Raw genomic sequence first — 21414 nt, 5'->3', positions numbered from 1 at the left:
GCACGGCATTGATTACTATAGCAATGTTTCAGTGGAATGTCCTAATATCATGATGAATTACCTTTTATGGAGTCAGACCGCCATGACGGTAAACGAACAGGAAACGCAAGGACATCGGGAAAAAAATTGGTATTGCAACATGACCAGGACGCACGTCGCTAAGTAGCGAAACTTAGAAGTCAGGAGTGCAGTAAAATGAGACAAAAACAAATAACAACTATGTAAGTACCTTTTATTGCGATCGCCCCTTGAATTGATTCGAACGATCCCGACTCTTTTATTCTGTGCACATTTATTGAATAGTCTTTTAAATATTACGACTTGTCTTTCGTTGGTTTTTGAGAGTCAAGCGTTAAAAAAACATGACATCAACCATAATTACATGAGCGTACCGGTAATGTAGTGAAGATATGATATATATATATATATAGAGAGAGAGAGAGAGAGAGAGAGAGAGAGAGAGAGAGAGAGAGAGAGAGACAGACAGACAGACAGACAGACAGACAGACAGACAGAGAGAGAGACAGACAGACAGACAGACAGACAGACAGACAGACAGACAGACAGACAGACAGACGCGAAGAGACAGAGAAAGAGAGATACACGCACGGCACAGTAAATTCAAGAAAGACAGCTGTCAGGAAGCTCTCGACAATTGCCCTAATGATGGAGATGACAGCGACGGTACACAAGCTATCCACATATGATACAGAAAAAGGTAATTTTGTATTTCATTTACACCAGAATTAGCTCATATTTGAAAGTTCGACCATTGCCCGTCGCTTATTGGTGTGTCGTCAATGGGGCCTGCAAGGTTAGTATCCCTACTTGAATGCATCATAATGAATGGGGGTAGGAAAGACTCGGCAGGCAGCGAGGCATTATCTGTGTATTAAGCTGTGTTGTTATGTGGCTGAGAACTATTATCAACCCTGAAAACTATTATCAACCCTGAGACGTATGTGGTACATGGTCATATATGCACGGGAAGATTCACGAAACAGTTCATGAATAATTATTAACAATAAATATGTTACCGCGTGTCTGATATATTCCATGTTCGCTCACGCACGTTTTGTTCAAGGGGATTGGGAGGGGCACTTGACCCTCGATTTGGGAGAGGTGTATATCAGTTCAAACTACATATCACAAACTTTTCAATCCTTTATTAAATAGGGCGAAAAGTCTTTATCTTAGCAAAAATATGGCGATAAAATGCTACGTTCCTACAAAAATATTGGTCAACATAATGCCAAATCGAATTTCATCGATCAAGAATGTCCAAGAGGCGAAAAAATGATCAAAACAGTGGTACATATATGTACACTGCTTATAACAATGCTTTCAGACGTTTTCTGTTTTTTCACTTATTTGTTTGTTTGGTTTTTTGGTATTGTTTTAGGGAAAGGGTTTATTTGGAAGGTATTATGATCCATTGACATCTGAATTCATGACTACGATTGCGTTTGTTAAAAGACGTTCATAACTTCGTCAAAAATAGCTTCAAAGACGATGCAATAATTGCGGTAAATGCTCAAAGTATGTTAACCATAGCCACCTTGTCGGACCGTATGCCAGTTGCGGTGCCTGCAATAATGTAGCCTGTAACGTGGACAAAAATGTAGCGAATCAAAGACTCGGGTAACGTTTTAAATTTGAGAACGGCCACATGGTCTAGAACAATGATAAACGACAATGTTGAATATATCAATATGCCGATCTACGGTGGCGGGCGACTGTTTGAAGTGGGGTCATCGTGGGGTCAAACCAGGGCAACGCACTTTGACATCGATAAAATCACAGACTAAAATTCAAAATTGCAAACACGGGAGGGAAATTATTTACACGCCCGCTTGATCAGACAGTTTTCAAATATTCATTGTGGTTTCTTCCGACTCATTAAATACGATTTGTCATAGGAGTAATGGTCCATGGCAGCTATTTGTTTAATCACAGGGGCTCATAAGTGGCTATATAAGTCAATATTACAGCGTTTTTCTTTCTTTTTCAATGTTAAAAATAAACTAGCTGAAGAGCACTACACTTGTGTAGCTGTCTTTTGTGTAGCTTGTGGTACATGTATTGGCATGTATAGTGCGCCCTCAATAGGGAGTGTGATCATATGTAAATGCGACCTTTAGTTCCGTGACCTCTAGCCATGCCTACTTCCCCTCTCAATATGGCCGGCCATGCGTACAGACGTCGCTGTGTTTACAGACGTCGCTGTGTTTACTGACGTCGCTGTTAGTACAGTAAGCATAGCGAGGACAGGAAGTAGGCATGGCTAGAGGTCACGGAACTAAAGGTCGCATTTACATATGATCACACTCCCTATTGAGGGCGCACTATACATGCCAATACAAGCTACACAAAAGACAGCTACACAAGTGTTGTGCTCTTCAGCTAGTTTATTTTTAACATTGAAAAAGAAAGAAAAACGCTGTAATATTGACTTATATAGCCACTTATGAGCCCCTGGCAGCTATTTGTTTAATCGAGATCTGGTCACAAAGCTTTTGATATCCACGGAGTAGTGTTAATGTCTGTCTGCTTGTTATAGAAAACCATCATCAAGTTAGAATAGCCATGCTACACTCAATTTGCAAGTTGATGATAATGATGTTTTAATGTACGTGTTCATTAAATCATCATATTCTCTTTAGTCTGGTTCTCTTTAGACGTCTTCTCAGTTGAATATATCTACTCTCTGCGTTAAATTCTCTGTCTACAAGATTCGCATGAAGTGTCCAGCATCGGTGAGCAAATGACATGGTGCAATAACTTAATAAAGTGCGTTTTTCCCAACAAAAAGGTTGAAGTCCATTTTTTCCCAACAAACGGTTTACTTTTCTCGGAGTCCAGCATGCAGATATGTGTGATGCATTGATGATCCCCGGCCCCACAAGGGGTAGATCAGCTAGAAACAATTGGTAAAGTTTGTGAGTTCAAATGTGCATCCCTAGAGGCGCGTTCTACCTTGATAAGTACTGGGACAATGTACTTATTTTATTTTCATTGAAAAACAGTCGTCGGGTCACTATGTAGGAAAAGCATTGAAATTATTTGATAACGTTTCAGTTAAAGGCTAAAGCTTTCAGGTCATGATTATTATTGGCATCAGAAGGAAATCTTGTCAGCTGAATGAGGGAATTTTATCACCTTGTGAGTATCTCACTATGCGTTTAGACAACCTCATTTCCATTTCTGTTTTCATCCCTTTACATTGAAGCTCCACACAAGATCTGTTAAATGTAAAAAATAAGTATACTCCTAATCATGAGAATTTATTTATAACCAATTGCTTTTTTATATCATTGATCTCATTAGTTTTATGTCCAATTATTGAAATATAATAGACTTATTGTTTTGAGGAAAGGTCTGCAAGTACCGTTTCCACTACTTAATAGTTAAATCATAGAATCTAAGTAGATATAATCTACGGTGTCTTTTTAATGCACATGCCAGGAAATCCCAAGACGATTTGACCGGTTGACCTCGCTGTTAATTTTATGCAGGAAATAACAATAACAATGCTTGGTCGAATGACGCAGTGCCTTGAGGGTGGGATCGCCTGTGGTATAGGGGGAGGAGTACCTTCCCGATGGTGATAAGTGGTGCAGATTACCGTAGCCTAGGTGACTGGCGTATACGCGTGCCAAAAGACACCTATGATTGATTTCCTGTTGACCAGTCGGATGGCAGAGTTGCAAATACCTGGACTGAACCATTTGGTTATTTGTGGATGTCGGTGGTACTTTGACAATAAAAGTAAAGATGCACATATATTGAGTTTATTTTCTTGTTTATGAACGGCCAGTATTTCCAACAGCATAAATTATGTGCATTTGCCCTTGAAGAAATAAATAATTTCGAATAAAACATCGCGAATGTAACCACATTCCTTAAGCTCGACGTACCCCAAAGAACCATGAAATCGCCCGACTTTCGATTGAAGAGGTGAGTTTTGCCAAACCGCGTATACAGAAAAAGTGGCAGATGACTTTATTTTTAGAATCATAGACAGTATAGCGAGATGTAAAAAATGTGAAAGAGGCTCCCCACCTAACTATCCTAAATGTTTTTGTGTCGAGTTTGTGATTGATTCGTTTCGAAAAAGGGGTTCCTACATTCTTATCCGATTGTTTGTGTAAATGAAATGTTTGTTTCGCTTTGGATATTTCTAGAGAAGTTTGGATTAGTGTGTACGGTAATGTTTTGTTTGTGTGGGGAAAGCTTATGGCGAGACGCAGCTGCCGGACCTATGTTGTTACAAAAGTTGATAGAGTCGCCCTTTGACGCTTGCGTTTCGAAACCCGAGTGTGGTTTCTCATCAGTCGCAGTGTAGATTCTTTCCTTAGTTTGTGTTTGTGAAAATTTATTTTAATGCATTTTAGTGGTCTTGCTTTCCGATTAGCGAGGCAAGTATATTAATTTTGGTCACGTTGTGAGTCCGTTTAGTGGTTCGGTTTGTTTGTTCTATATTTCTTTACTTCGGTAAATTTTGTTTTGACTGGTGTGTTTTTAGATTTTTGCAGAGGTTTGTGAATTTTTAGGCAATAAGTACCACTGCGGGGTACGGATTTTATGTTTATTGGATCAAGATACTTACAAGTATCCTGGTTCATGTGCTTGTTCTCGTTCATTTTGATTAATGGTTCTTTACTTTGTTTACTGTTTGTTCTGGCTTGTTGTGTATAATATTGAGTGTTGCGTAATTGCCTTTCGCATTCGAGCACGTAATCGTTTGTGTTGACAATAACGAAAAACCGACCCTTGTCGAAGGGTTATTTCCCGAAATTTGTCCGTTGTTTGTAAGCTGGTTTATCGCAATTCTTTTGGCACGCGACATGTTTTGTTTCCTTGTTTGAAAGGGTATCTCTAGAAGTGCGAGTTTAGCAGCTTCAGATAGCTTTCAAGTTTTTGGTTTTTTTTTGTTGTTCGTGGAGTCCAATTTGACTTTTCTTTGAATTGGTGTTGCGATTGTTTGTGTCTCACGATGTAGCGTTGTCACATTATACGACTTTATTTGTTGAAATCCTGAGGTGGTTTTATTCTGTTTGGTTTTGTTGGTGTCCGAATGAATTTTAAGGCTTTTGCCTAGTACTATTTTTGGGAGTTTCATAGTTTGAGCGATGATAGGTTGTTGTTGAATTTCATGTTGTTGTCGGCTTTTCTTTGGAAATAGCTGATTTATTTCAACGGCCACGTTTTCTGTTAAGTTACGGTGATTGTTTATTTTGTATTTAATGTTGTGTTTCAGTTGTTTGTTATGTGTACGATTTTTGTTATTTCTTTTAAGTGTTTGTGTGTTCTATGTCATTTTATGGTTTTTCTCTTTGGAGTATTTGGTGGCCCTGAAAAGGGCCGCTTGGTATGGGTTTTTGTTAGCGCTTGGCGCGTTTGTTTTGGCGATGAGCCTAGCTTTTTTATGCTTCTTTTCGCCGATTCGATGTGCTTGGTGAGTAGGTAATTGCCGCCTTCTTGTCACTGTGTGTGCGTACATGGACAGTCTGCATAGCCCTTGAATGTGGTCTCGATTTTGATCAAACTTACAATTTAGGAGTAGATATCAAAACTGATAAATGATTTATGTGATTACTGTAGCTGTAGATAGGCTACATTCAGGACAGGCAGTAATTAGTAGGCAAAACAGGTGGTTTTCACCGTGGGCAGAACTCGGTGCAATGATACTGAACATTAATAGTAAGCCTGTCACCTTAAAGGTAATGCTGTAGGTGAAACAAGGACTTCAAACGCACGATGGTACAAACAACACCACAAGTGAAACGTACACATAGAAATACACGCGTTCCTACGTTGTGCCAACCCGGGCCACGCGATTAAAATATGACTGATACTGCTGGATAGTGTTAATTGGGTCGGTAAACAGTCAATTAATAGTTTAATTGACTACCTGGGTGATTGGCAGGTCGTGTCCAACGACGCATATGCAAAGCAGGCCAAAAGACAAAAGCCCCCAAAGATATTGACAGCTGGCCAGGGGTCACCATGAATACGTAATGACGCTTCACTGCGCAAAACTGCGTAGTCAAGCCCTTCTTAACCGGTCAAATCCTCTTGGCATTTTCCCTCATGGTCTAAAATAATTGCAAAAAAGGGACACAAAACTAGCACTTGCCTTTCTTTTAATGAATTATGCTTCTCATTGGGAGAAAGTGGAGCGATATAAAATCTTTCAACCTTTCTGGATTCAATTCAAAGATATTCATCCTCATTGGAGTTTCCCTTTTTATTCCATTCAAGGAACCATTCTTAAGATGCAAAACAAACCAATATAGAATTCATCTCTTAGAATTCAGAGCAAAGGATTCTTCATATTCATACCTTTAGAAGAATACAGTATTGTTTGCATTCATACCAAAGATTGAATCCCCGTCCGCAAAGTTATGCAAACAAAACATTTACATGTGAAGTTAAATGGTGAGGTAGCAACATTTACAGCCAGAGGCACGGCCGCAAACCGAAAATGATTTGCTATGGTGCATCGGGTTGTTCAGCATTTATTGATTCCCCATGTGAACAAAACAAATTTAAAACAATTACAAACACGTTAAAAATATAATAGAAATATTCTCTTTATCATGCAAACTCTATTTCATTTAACACACGGCAAAGTTTGCTTTATGTTTCAGTGTTACCTTTGATGCTAAGTCAATGAACTCGATGCAGAACAAATTTTGCATTGTCTCTGTTGCTTCTCGGCTGTAGGCGTTTGCTCATTGCTAACCTTCTTTGGGAGCAAAGAAGGCGATAAACTTCACGTCTGCTGACATTACACTTTGCGAAAGAAATTTGAGTGTACAGTTTGCCATTTTTATGGTACCACTTTAAGACTGTATGTCAAAAGCGATTGATAATTGCAATGGGCTCCGCGGCTACCATAAACAACAGACTCAAAACACATCAGGACTTCGTACAGAAACTTTCCGATCGTACACACTGAGCGACTGTCACTCACAAATTTATTACAAAGTCTTCCTCCCTTCTTATACGTATCATGACCTGATCGTCTGCACTTGACCTGGAACTGCTGCATCTGTTTAAATGCACGCCATAGAGCTAGAGTTTCTCCCAGTTATATTGCTGGACGTATCCTTGACTCAGCAGGTTATGGGGTGGAGAGAGGGGGAATTGTTTTTAGCGGTGTTAAACCGAAGTTGGTTCATAGGTGTGCAATGAACGTCGAGCGTAACAACTGCCAATTGTATTTTTAAAAGAAATTGTTACAATGTTTTCCACCGCTATGGTAACTTAAATCACGAACCGGCTCTTGACCAAAACTTCACAATAGGTCACACCTTCTAAATGCGCTACTATAATAAGCAAAACACGGTTTTACAATTTAGAAAACTTCGATGATGATAGCTCGCTTTCTTGGTTTAAGTTTCGCTAAGGCAGCCGTTTGTAATACGGTAAACTATGGCTTCAAGATAAATCGTTATTAACAAATTTCAAAGCCCAATATTGTATAAGCTCAAATTTTGCTATATCAGCACTTTCATAAAAATTCTACACAAGCGAGCAATAATTAAAGTGTGATAAAACAAAGCATTAGGATATCTTCAACCTGGAAGATTGATGCAAAATATAGTTGTTGGCTTTTTTCCGAGGGTAGTTTGTTTTTGGTTTTGTAACCATCCGTAAAATATGTAGAACTCATAGATAGTATGATTGATATGTAGATTATACCTTACAGGAAAGACTGGCATTAATTTTCATTACAAGTAACGTATCACCAAATCACTGTGACTATAGATGAGCCTAACTCACTTGGTATAGAACAAAAAGCCTTAAAAGTGGTTTTTAGTAACACTCCTGTTGAGGGCGCTCATACATAAAGTTGGCTATGTTGAATGCGCTGATATAACCAGTTGCCCTTTTTCCTCACTGTACTTGCATTTTACGTAAAACAAATATTATCGTCTGCAGCCATATGTTGAGACACGCAAAAATTACAGAAGCTCAACTCCGCCGATCGTATTTACTGCAAAAGGACAGTAGCACACTAGAATTGTGACAAACTGTGCGGTATCTGTTCTCTTAAAGTACTTGCATGGTAACAGACCCCCCGCGTTCGTATGTATTTATGTATGTATGTATGTATGTATGTATGTATGTATGTATGTATGTATGTATGTATGTATGTATGTATGTATGTATGTATGTATGTATGTATGTATGTATGTATGTATGTATGTATGTATGTATGTATGTATGTATGTATGTATGTAGTTATACATGTTGTTATACATGTATTATACATTTTTACATGTATCTATGTGTCTAAGTGTACTACATGCAAGAAAGCTACTCAGAGTTTAAAGAAAAGGTGTTTGCACAAAATGCAACTGATAGAGAGAATGCTCTTTTTAAGAATGAACAATACAAACGATAGTTTTGCTAACTATAGCATTTTATTATTTCATAGATGCTAGAACCATTCATTGATTGGTTGCTTTTATAATAACGCAAGATTTAGAATGTGAAGCATGAATAACGTTCTAGCAATTGAAAGGGTTTTATAACAGCAAATTTGAACGCTGTGATTTGGATTTGCCACAAGAAATCGTTATCAAGATATTAATGCTAACCATCGTTGCTGCGTCATAGCATAATTCTTTGGCTGAAAAGTTCAAACAACTAATTAAACTCTACGAAACCAGAATTTTGGGCTATTAATGGAAATGTTGCCCGATTGGTCGTTTCACATTCGCCTTGTAAGCTTCGACGTTGATATTTCCGGGAGGATCGTACATGCACGTTACCTGTGTGATGCCGTTAATGCCCTCAACGTAGGCACAGCCAAGGTCGACACTCGCAAACCACACCACTTGGGTAAAATGAGCTGATGACGAATTTAATAGAGTCAGTTATATATTCATTCTTTAAAAGCTTGAATACGGTCACTTTTAAGTAACCGCGACAATAAGGGCAAGTTGGCATTTACAATAGTTTTTTTGTTGAACGAAAATTTAATGAGTCATTGTCAAATGGTTTTAAGAAGGACATGTAAGTGTTAGATTTTGTTGTAATGTCGCCTATTGGTACAACTAACTGTTTCTGTAATGGCACTGTTGTCGGAACACTTGTTGTAGTAACACAGATAGACAGTGAGAAAAAAAATTTCTGGTCAAACCTCGAGGCTGATAATAAGTCTACGGTTATGGCTGGATGTGGTTTGTCCGAAAGTTTGAACAATTTTCCTATGAAATATGGAGCAACTAAATATAATAAAACGACAATCTCAATCAATATACAGTTACTATAAGAGGAGAGAGCTGCGAAAATTTTAGCGTCTCTTATGTTTTTTTAATCAGATTTTGACTGCAACTCATGACGTACGTGCACACGTGATGGGTTCAGATTGAGTGGCAAAAATGTGATCGTGGTGGCACGCATGACCCGAAATCGGTCGTGACGTAAGCATTTTGCTTGTTAGTTTATTGGAGGCTAGAATAACTCACCAACAATTCCTGTGTTTTGTGTGTAGTCGTCATACATGTAGTCTTTGATCTCATCATACCACAGCTTGGTCAGGCCGAACCCTAGAAAGACAATTTACAATATGACATTTGATACCTTCAACTTTTCTTCTAGCACTTTACTGGTCATTTTAAAGAGACTAACGTTAAATATTCGGACACTTAAGTCACAAACGTTTATCAAAATGACCATTCGTAATCACCGAATGATTCGTTCGTAGTTCACCGGGCATTGCAGCATTTTGGTGACGGTGGTTTAACACTCAGCCCACCACCCCATGGACAGTGATTTTTTATATAAATTTAATCAGAGGCTTGCGTTTTAAAGTCAGAAATTTGAAGTTTAAGTAGTTTGATGATTCGATCAGTGAATGTGAGTATAGTTAATCAAGGTACACACTTATAACTGGGTTCTATCCGTTAATGGTTTTGACCAGGATATAGTACTTCAGCATCGACTTTGAAACGTTGCTACAAAAAGAAATATTGAAAATGGGAATGAAAAGTACAGTTCCTCGTACAGTACGAGGAGATCCTAAGTACTTAATACGACAAATCAAAACGGGCATTTGTTTCTTTGAATTACCTGTAGCATCAGCTATGGGCGTTGGAATCAGGACCGAATTCTGTCCCCCGAAGGTGTATTTGCATGAGTCGTGTATGTTTCCAACAGCAATATCCGCTCGTCTTTTCATTACTGCAGAGGTCCTCATCGAGGGAGCGGCATGAAGGCATCTGAAGTAGTTGTGAGCTTCAAGCATCTGCGAGTCGAAGGCGGTGGCGTTCTCGCCGATTTTATTTTGAGAAGGGGCGGTACACTGCCCATTGGCTGTACTGTACTGTTCTGCAACAAAACGACAAGAAGTTGTCAATGATGACTGAAAGAGACTTGTTAACAGATGCTTTCGTAAAAGTACACCACGTGTACTTCTATAAAGCAAACCACGATTAATCTAACTCACTTGAGTAACAGTGGCTGTAAAACTGACGAAGGAGCGATATGTACTTTAAATGGCGTACGTGTGGGGTATGGCAGGCCTGGTTTGCTTGTAACAGTAAAAGCACGCCTATATATGTGTCCCATTTGTTTTAGGACCAAGTACCTAATGCCCGCCAATGTCACATTAAAGGGAAAAAGTCGGCCATTTTTCATGAACTTTGTTTGATACAAATGCTACTTATATTGTTTGACATGTTGAAAGATACTGAATGAATGGGTGACCATGCATATATTCGACCCCGGTTTGAGACACCATCGCGAGAAAGAATTAATAGTCATGACCATTTATTCATTCTCGCGTTGGTTCATGTATCGTGTCTAAAACTGGCGGCAAATTGCTGGATATACAACAATATATACACATATACTGATTCTGTACATGTGTCAAATACGGTCAGTATACAGCACGTATGCTAATGCAAAACTACAGTGTACACTTAGTTTGCAAAGATCTGCATTACGAATACTCATGATCTGCATAGAAATACGCTACGCATATCAACGTATTGGAATGTTCCATATACAAAGATATACGCTGCATATGCAATTAGTATTCTGTTCCATATACATCAATATACGTAAATATGCTAAGCGCATATCAAGCATTTTGTCTAGTGTGGAGTCAAATATATGCATGGTCACCCATTCATTCAGTATTCAGTGGGCGACTTTGTCCCTTAACTTTAAACTCTAATGTGCTTCTTATACGTAGATGTCCTGTTTTTCAGTACGTTAAGGACTTTGACTCTTTTGACCGGTAAAGAAAGCTGAGAGCTGTTTTGTTTTCATAAAAAATGTCTCTTAATTCTCTACATATCCCGACTTCTCCTCGCCAACCCTTTGACAAGTGACATCTTGCTGCTCTGTTGTCATGTCGGAATAGTTTGGTCAAATACGACCGTTCAAGTTGCCCGCTGAATTATTCAGCTCCGCGTGTTCCAAACTAGTGGTGACAAATATTGCCTGTGTATGTTTGCCCACCCTTAGCATGCATAAAACTGTAATAATCTCCAAGGCCCTCGAGCCGGGCCGGGGTTTTCCGATGGAAAGGGCCGGCGAGCGCGCTCGGGCCCGTATACCTTAAGGAATGACAAGTATAATCAAAATAAATTTCTGCAAAGTTTTGGAGATAAAAATGCGTGCAATATCAAAAATTATGATCACCAAATGAGTATAGTTTTCCCGTAAAAGCGATTAAATCATCCAGTCGTGGATTGGTAGATAATGGCGACATTTTTCATCTGGAGAACTCCAATGGCAATGTACTAGTACAAATACCAACAGACCGGGTGTTAGAAGAAAAACAGCGTCTAGACTGGCCCCCAGTCGCTTGGTTTTCCTCGGCAGCTGAGTTACTAGCTGGCCAAGGGACGTTCACCCCACGATCCTACGCAACAGCCTACCATGCACTTAGCGGGACGGTCTACTGATGTTTAGACCTTCAATTTTTGTTTTGGTACCTGTATGCCTATAGACTCGGAGCAAGTCTACGTTTTGTCGTAAACTGTCGTCAAAAACTTTGAATCGGCAGCAAGATATGATTATCAGAAGAAATTCGATGGAAAGAAATATTATGAAGTTTACAACCATGTCAAATGATGAAATCGCCATGTACTTGAAGCTGAGCGAAAGTGATGGCTGACGGCTTGGCTCATATAACATCACGTGATCGCACTCGACTTGATTATCCCATAGACCCTCGAGGGTCTCAAGGGTCTTGTTGCCGGAGACGATCAGTATGCGCTAAATTTACACTGGGTGTCACCTGGCGAGTGACAAGATTCACTGTGGCCACTACGATCGGAATGAGGAGGCTTTTTTCTGATCTAACGCAGGCTTTGTTCACGAATGGAAAATTAAATTGCGGATAACAACGCGAGAAGTGACAGAATGCAAGTAGTCTAGAAAATTTCAGGGCTACTTGCATCATCATGATTCTGCCACTGCTCGCGCTGTTTTCCTCAAACGTTCCATTCGTACACAAAGCCTGCGCTAGATCAAAAACGTGCCCGCGATTTCCCATATTTGGGCACTTCAAAGTACAAAAGTAGATTCGGAATTAGACGTGTTCTTCCAAATACCCGATGCCGTCATTGCGCGTGTAAATAAAAATAGCGCTGAAGCTTGACTACCTGTAAATGAGGGTGCATTTATGGCGTAAATGTAACCACGATTTACAACAAAGTGATCTGATATAACGTGAGAGCCAGGCTAATCCAAAAACCTCACTCATGCCTATTGTCCAGGCACAACCGAATCCCAACACTATCAAGTACCCAGGTCCTGTATTTGCATTTGATGACTCTTTTTTTAAAACACAAGGTCTCCGGATATAAAACCACATAAACGTGGTCACATCAAATTATAGCTGTGATTACGCAGCATTTCTGTGGCTTTATGATCGCGCTTGGGTCAGTTGCGTCATAAGGTTTCCCATCATACCAAATATGAATGGTGTAGCACTTGTGGTTACTGAGTTACAGACATATATGTATATTTCTTACGGGAAAACTCCATTTACTTAAGAATACCCCACTTCCCTACTTGGTTATCAGAGGATTAGTCTCTATGTCAACATTTGCAACACAATACCACTGCCGGAACTACTTTCAGGATCATCATATGGCTAAGTAGCCTACTATACCATACATGTGATGGTACTTTTGTTTGGCATTAAGGTTGTAATAGACAACCACATGTATGGCTATATAGTGTACTCATGGTCTAAATATACATTTGTAACAATGACAAATTCTGGAAAGTCCCTTAAGGTAGAACGCACCTCGGTGACAAACATTCGGACTCTTAAACTGTTACAATTCTCTTCTGATATACCACATGTGGGGGTTCATTTTAAAGCTCTCGGTGAAAGAAAACTTTTTACCGGCTTAATTTTTAGAAATTCGAAAATTTTTATTTTTCTCCATAGAGTTAACACAGGGATAGCGGCCATTTTGAATTTCTAATATCGGTAAATCTTGGATAATTTGTTTCTCTAGTATCAAAATGTGCACGGTGACTCCCTATTTTTATTCTTGATTTTGAAGAGAATGATTGAAAGATTCCTTGAGGAAAGTTAGAGCAAAAGTTTAAGTTTTTCACTTTCGAGATGAATACTACCTTAATTCCAACAATAAACACATCCTAAATCTTATTATAGTCCTTGGCAGATTCCTTCATCTATAATACATGAAAATTACAATCACAAAGGACTTTCCGATCCACAAGTAAAAACATCCCTAAAATACCAATAGAATGTCTAAGACATCTTTAGTTAGAAAAAAATGACAAGAATACCTCCCTGAAGCAATTCAATGTGAAGATGTACCACCAAGAACTTTTTACTGAAGGAAATCACCAGAGAGACAAAGCACGGCAGGAATAAAAAATACTACTACACACAGTACACTAGTCTGGCAGAGACCCTGCGATTCACATTCTCCCCTGTTGGAACACGCGCGCGCCCTTCAGAGACGCGACGCAAATCCCAGGGTCTGGACGTTCTTGCAAGCGACCGGTCGGATTTCTGCCTGATCCGGGTACTTTATAGAACTCCACAAACAAAAATGACAGGTAGCATTGCCAAATAAAATTAAAAATTAAAAACAAAAACATACCGCGTATATAGGTCTACCGGCTACTAGTATATATTCTCTCCGTCCAGTTAGATAGGTGTTTCTTTTGACGTTCGCTGATTACTGCGTCTCACGTGACTAGCTAGACGCAGCATGTAGTAAGACGCAAATACAGGCAAACCACCATTTTGAAATGAGACAGTTTTTGGTCTCCCGGAAGTTGTTAATTGCGCATGTCCGCACATAGTGCATCATTTTTTATCGCGTGCTTTTTAGTCTAGTCTGGTACCTGCCAATATTTCAAAATTTGTAAGAATGTTAATTAAATCTTTGAATTTGAATTTTTGAATTTGTTTTATTTCACCAGGGGAAAGGTTACAAGACACATCATACAGTGAAAGAATAGAAATAAAAAATGGTAATAGCAAGTTACAACAGTGTTTGTCATCAAAATGTTTTAACATCCCTGGTGAGGACCATGGAAATAGTTCTTACAAACTAGTCAAGTCCATGGCCCAAATATACTGATAATGAGGAATAATACAACATGACTTTAAAGTGACGAAGCATTTAAGATAAATAAATGAAACAAGCACACAACAGAAATACATCGAGTGGCAGGGAGAAAAAAAAAATTGCATGGAAATAAAAGTCAAGGTAAAGGGAGTACAGAGTCGAAAATAAGTGAGACTATGTATTGTCAATTCATGTCTAGTAGATATTTCTTGAGTTGCGTCTTGAAATCCTTGATTAAATTCTAGCCACGTTCGCTGTGATAATTTAAGCTTTACTTCGGAGTAAAATTGAACAGCCAATGACAGCGCCCCATGATTTGACCAATCAGATTTCGTAATTCGATACATGGCGGTTTCCCATTACCTGCCTCTTTGTGCTTGTCACTGAGGCGTTCGCTGATCACTGCGTCTCACGTGACTTGACTAGACGCAGCACGTAGTAAGACGCAGATACCGGCAAACGGCCATTTTGAGATGAGACAGTTTTTGGTCTCCCGGAAGTTGTTAATTGCGCATGCCCGCACATAGTGTATCATTTTTTGTGGCGTGCTTTTCAGTCTAATCTGGTAGCTGCCAATATTTCGAAACTTGTAAGAATGGTAATTAAATCCTTTGTTAAATTCTAGCCACGTTACGTTCGCATCATGAAACTGTGATAATTTTAGCTTTACTTCCAAGTAAAATTGAACATCCAATGACAGCGCCCCATGATTCAACCAATCAGATTTCGTAATTCGATACATGGCGGTTTTCCGTTACCTGCCTCTTTGTGCTTGTCACTGAGGCGGGGACCAGCCAAACTGAGGCGGGGACCAGCCAACTTTTGACGTCACTACCCTTATGAATATTCATATCCTTGCAAGAACTGACAGTCGCTGTGTCTTGCAGCGCGTGTTCACATCTGCATAGCGTAGCCTTCGAATGTAGGCCCATCGTTGGCGCGCACAAAACAAGGCACAGCGACTGTGGAGAGTCTATCAATACACCACAAAGTCGCATTGTGAAAGGAAGATGAGACATGTGGACCTCTTGTAAATGTGAAGGGGAATTAGATTCCAATTATTGTTTTACATATTTATCAAGTTGGTCTGACAAATCATCATGTTCATGAATAAATAATAAATAAGGATTTTATAGTCAGAACTGAATTGAAATCCCCCTAAAACATGAAGGGAGTTGCGCTGTTGTGTACAAAACACGAAATTTAATATCCCGAGTAGCCCTATCAATACTTAGTAACGACCGACATTAAGTCTGGGTCAAATGAGTGCGATGCTACTCATACATTACTACCAAGTTCTGGTAAATTCAAAATCCTTTGAAGCATCAATAGTTTACTTTATTTTGGAAATAAGAAGTCTCGTAATTTCAATTGTGCTTTAAGTGGCCGCGAAAAGATGACAAACTATCCTACGTACCAGTTCGACTCGAATTCAAATAAAACAATTGAAGGTGTAGAGTTATATACGGCTATGCGCGAAATACCAGGGTTGACGCTATGTCTGATACGCGCACATCGTACGATTCGTTGTTGCTCTTGATGCTCTGAACGGTAAATACCTCGGCTATAATAGTATTATGCAGTCAGCAATTCCGAACCTGAGAGTCCCGGTATTTGCTTTTGAATAACGCCTTATCAACAAGCCGACGACTCATTCAGTGCATTTGATAAATAGCCAAAGTCAGATGCTTCTCTAAAATGTGCGAAAAAACACGTCACATTGCATATTATATATTATGGCTAGGATAGAATTTTGTAAAGAGATTCATAACAGGTGGCCGAATCAGCCGCTTTATAGTGTAAACGCGAGATCGCAATACAGCTTGAGCGGACGTATAGAAATTTGCATAATTCAATAGGCTGCAGAGCCTCGTTCTGAATGTAAACAAGCAATATGCCGGAATACACGTCGTTCGAGCGACTTGGTCGTGAAAATGGGCTCGAAAGCTCACAAATATGATTATTTAATGCGAAATTGAACATGCTATGAGGTAATGTACACTTTTGAGAGTAATTTCATCGTATCTATGTATGATAGAAATAAATACTAATGATAATTGACAACTGAATTCGTACGTTGCAATGATGGTTTATACCTCTCAGCTGTGTGCTATTTTTAGACTGTGACCCGAAACACACTGATACAGGTGTAACCTCCACAAATGTAATAATCTCCACAAATGTAATATCAACCACAATTGTAATAAAATGCACCCATAAATGTAATATCGCCCATAAATGTAACAAAAATCAACCATAAATGTAATAAAAACACCAACCACAAATGTAATAAATGGTAACCATAAATGTAATAAAAAAATCACCCATAAATGTAATACTTATCAACCATAAATGTAATAAATCTATTTTGTCGTTGCAATTGAGGAATTAGCCCTTAATATTGATCTATGTAATAAGGAAGGCAACTCCACATATTATTCATATCTTAATTGTTTGCATTTAGTGTGTTTTGCATATTTGAAAGTGCATTTTACGTTTCCCTATTTTGTGTACAAAACTGATTGGCCATGGCGAGACACAGCTGTAATCTGAACGTCAGTGCAGTCTCTACTCCAGAGTGAAGGAGACTGTGTAACACTACGATCCTTTAACGCCGTTTTTTCGAAAATTGCCGTACTTTCTTAATCAATTGCCTCAAATTCGTCTTCAGTGGATAAATTGTGTGGAATAATCGATAGATTGTCTGTATTCCTATGTTGTCCCACTTGAAGTTTGTTCCTTCACTAGGGATGCCAGGATGTCTAATTTTGTTCTACTGTGTTCAAGGTAGTGTTCGTATTGTTTTTTTAAAATATATGTTCTCGTCAACATGTTTTGTGTCGTAAGTTTCTGTCATAAGGTTTTATATTTCTCTGTTATTTGTTCTTAGTCATCTGTCATAAACTTTGTGTGGTATCACTGGTTGACGAGTTATTTTGACGCTTCCTTATTATGTAATTATCAGTGTCTAGAACTGCTGTTCCACTTCCATTATCTAACGGTTTGATCAGTACCTCGCCGTTTTCTGATAGCGTTCTCAAAGTATTCTATTCTGTGTTTCGGAAAGGAAACCTAGTTTCAGGAAAGTATGCAATAACATTACACTAGTCTTATTAAAGTTATTATTTACTCAGGGCATTGATAAACAAATGATCACATATGCAAGTTCAAGTTTATTACATTTATGGTTGAGTTTTATTACATTTATGGTTAATTTGTTTATTACATTTGTGGTTGCCGGTTGTTACATTTATGGTTGACTATTTTATTACATTTGTGGTTGATTTTTTACAATTGTGGTTGATATTACATTTGTGGAGATTATTACATTTGTGGAGGTTACAACAGGTCTTGAACAAAAATAATACTTGTTGTGTCAAACCACTTGCTATTGAACAACGCTTGTGACAAGTTTCGTGAATTTCTGACAGTGCGCCTATATTTGCGGCATGATTTCACGATGCCATGTATGCGCTGTTACCGTACAAGGCCGATCGTACAGCCCAGTGTACGCGTGTACAGCGTATGTAACGCTATGCACTGAGTTAATACGGCGAAACTCGCCTTTACGCTATCGGACTTCAGTCAACATTGACGAGTTGAAACATGATAACTGGACAGTGATATACTACCCGTTACCAGTGAAAAGGAAAACTGTGACAAATCACGGTCACTCAAATCCACTCTCACAACGACATTATTATCTTGAAAGGCTGAGGGGTCAGTAAAATCAGACGTGGGAATGTCCGACCACCACATCCTGAGCTCCAAACAGACAGACACTGACAGTTGACAATGACCGAATACCAGTACAGTATGCACCCAATTAGAATATATGCTCCATATGAGTGTTTCTTTTTTTGAAGTCTCACTTAAGTTATATACGAAAGCGATCTAAATGTCATTCATAAGATGAGCGTAATGTTTGCAAACTTCACAGATCACAGTTCAACGCACGTATGATAATTGATATACCATGGAGGTAGGAAGAGATGGCGGTGTATCGCGATCGTGGTAGCGAGTTTTGCAGTCTTCGTCATAGTTACACTTGAAGTTCGTTCAAAAGTCATAGGAGATGGTGAAGCAACTTAGTTAAGAGTCATCAAGCCATGAATTTTACTGAAGAAATGGCATAATGTTTGCCTGAACTTTAATACGGTACGCGCGCGATCTGCAGAAACACGGAGGCAGACCGTACATGTTTTGCAGGGTGGACGTGGCAGCTCTTCGACTTTGAGTTGTTTTCTGAATGTTCGTAGTAGTATTAAACCGACAAAATAACAAAAACTATGGTAGTAAAAAGTTAAAATTGTTTGGCATATTCAACTGTGAAGAGAATGCGTATGCAATCATATTGCTTTGTTGCGAGTGGCACACTTCTCCTGGCCGAGTCCCACTGGCCGAGTTGGTCGGCACCATACCACCGGCGCTGGCGATGGCCGAGTTCGCAACTGCCCGACTTCTCCGGTTACCCAATGGAATATCGGGAGCCAATGCCTACGAGGACTACCGCGAAATAGTAACCCAAGCATCAAATATAAATATAACATAAGTTGGATTGACAAGAATAAAATATGTGATATTGTTGCAATCTTTGGGCCTAAACAATTTGTAAACGTGAGCAAGGCGTCAGCGGAGTGCAACACGTTCTTCACTCTAAGCGGCCATCTTGTCTTCTCTGATGGCGGGACGGTGTACAACCTACGAGGCCAAAGCAGTGATTTGCAGGGCATGAACAAGAATAAAACCAAGTTAGGGGGCTTCAATAATGATTAGACTGTCTAACTATGTAAAAATATTCACAAGAATCAGCTGGGCATGTAGTTGCGGCAGCCCAAAAGTAGGCCTATGTTTAGCGAGCCATAGATCGACAATACACACATAGCACCAAAAGTAAACCGTAGAAGTCGATAAAAATTCATAGGCACAAACTTAACTGCTTTATATGACCATATAAACGTCTCTGACATCGTTTGTTGGGAAAAAATGGGCTGAAATTGCCCCCCAAAAAACAGGAAAAATCACACTAACGGTCAAGTAGAACAGCGCCCTCATCACTTCCATTTGAACGAAATTCTAATATAAATATGCAAATAAGGGTATCTCCGCTCAAGCTGAATATGTGGTTCGCGCAAACAAATTGAAACACTTGACTTTTTTGAAACTCTGTCAATATTGGTTAGGCACCGTGGAGCAGTGGTTAGGGTACAGTCCTCACTATCGGAGGACGGTGAGTTCGAGTCTGCATAACGGTGTTGTGCGGCCCTTGTTGAGCAAGGCAATTTACTCCTTATAGCTCCAATGGGTAGTGGGTTATCTGTACCTCAACCTGTAATAGGGCGTTTGCTCTTTTGATAGCAGACTGAATAAAAACACATTCACTTTCGAAATCAGCAGTCCAAGAAGGGGTCACCGTATACGTACAAAATTCAGTACTAGAAAAACTAAGTAATATATCAATACCAAAACTTTAAGTTCAAAGTGATCGTGATCTTTTACTCGCTGGAGGAAATTTATTTTCTCCATTTGCTGTGTGACGGTGCATTTGTATTACTCAAAGTTAAAAAGCTTCAGGTCGAGATAAAAAAAAAGCCGATAGACAAGAAAGTAGCCTTAATGCGAGAGGAATCGAATATAGCGTCCCCGAGGTGCATTTCCTTGATAAAGTAATTACCTGCGCAACCTTCTTCGTCTTCCCCCTTGGAACATTCGTATAGCCCGTTGCAGACGTGGCAAGCATAGCCCCCGACATTTTTGCAGGGGCAATACAGGCACCTCCTATTGTTGTTGCAGATGTACGGATAGTCTGCGCCTCGGACCCGTTCACAGTAAGAACTCTCCCGCACACCAAGGGCGCGTCGTGCATACTCTCCAGCGCCTGAAGATTCCTGCCGTGGAAATAACAATTCAGCTGAATACTTTTTCACATACCTCGTTAATCCCTACGACGGACACCAGTCTCAGACTCTATTACACTTGCTGCGATACATAACATGGTTTAGTTGGCTTAACATGTATCAGCCAATGTCGATACATTGTAACTAACTCTTCAGCACATAGAAAGAAATATGGAAATGACAGCTCCTGCCAACTAGATGATGAACTTCACAGTGATATGTATGTGGATTTCGTAATTGACTATCTGAGAATACGTACATTCAAGCTTCTATCAAAGGCGCTCCGACGCATGTGGTTTTCTCAAGCTTTTCTCAAGCTTATTATCTGCATTCATGTAATTGTTATGATCAGATCGCCGACAACCAACATAAGAAATAAAAACTACTTGTCGTCTTGGCGCAAACATAGTCTCTCTCTCTCTCTCTCTCTCTCTCTCTCTCTCTCTCTCTCTCTCTCTCTCTCTCTCTCTCTCTCTCTCTCTCTCTTGTAAGCAGATAACTCTAGATTATTAACGTTGTCGGGATATTGTTGAATTTTAATGAAAGAAACTTCAAATACTCACAGTTCCTAAAACTTACCTTTTTAATCACAGAGCCTCGAACAATGCTTGCTAAAAGCGCCACTGCAAATACACCAAGCAGCTGCAGCCTCATCATGCGGTGATTTCAACAACTGTTATCGCTCCAAAATGTATGTCTGTGATCCGAGCAGGACAACCACATATATGAGTAAGTGAAGAAGATTCCATTAGTACCATATAGTAACAATATGTCGCTCTCATGACATCAAAATATTGCAATCATTTTAAAGCGTACGCAAAATTGGGAAAATGGAATTACCGTACAACATTTTTTGTCCAATAGATCAATTACAACTTGTCAGGGTACCAGGTTCCTTGAAATATTGTTGAAGTTGAATCCAC

At 39.3% G+C, this 21414-nt stretch overlaps 1 protein-coding gene across 1 annotated transcript; it reads right to left on the bottom strand.

The window, feature by feature from the left end:
- Positions 1–8480: 8480 nt before the first annotated feature.
- LOC139125394 (Golgi-associated plant pathogenesis-related protein 1-like) lies at positions 8481–21169 on the bottom strand. Its single transcript, XM_070691483.1, has 5 exons — positions 21071–21169; positions 20269–20482; positions 10090–10347; positions 9486–9566; positions 8481–8866 (listed from the first exon to the last, which is right to left on the bottom strand). The coding sequence occupies exons 1-5, from the start codon at positions 21146–21148 to the stop codon at positions 8697–8699; spliced, it is 801 nt and encodes a 266-aa protein (XP_070547584.1). The 5' UTR covers positions 21149–21169; the 3' UTR covers positions 8481–8696.
- Between the last annotated feature and the right edge of the window lie 245 nt (positions 21170–21414).

This window comes from Ptychodera flava, chromosome 3 (genome assembly GCF_041260155.1).
Source record: "Ptychodera flava strain L36383 chromosome 3, AS_Pfla_20210202, whole genome shotgun sequence".
NCBI lineage: Eukaryota > Metazoa > Hemichordata > Enteropneusta > Ptychoderidae > Ptychodera > Ptychodera flava.
The sequence above is the reverse complement of the archived record's forward strand: the minus strand, read 5'-3'. Positions and strand labels throughout refer to the sequence as shown.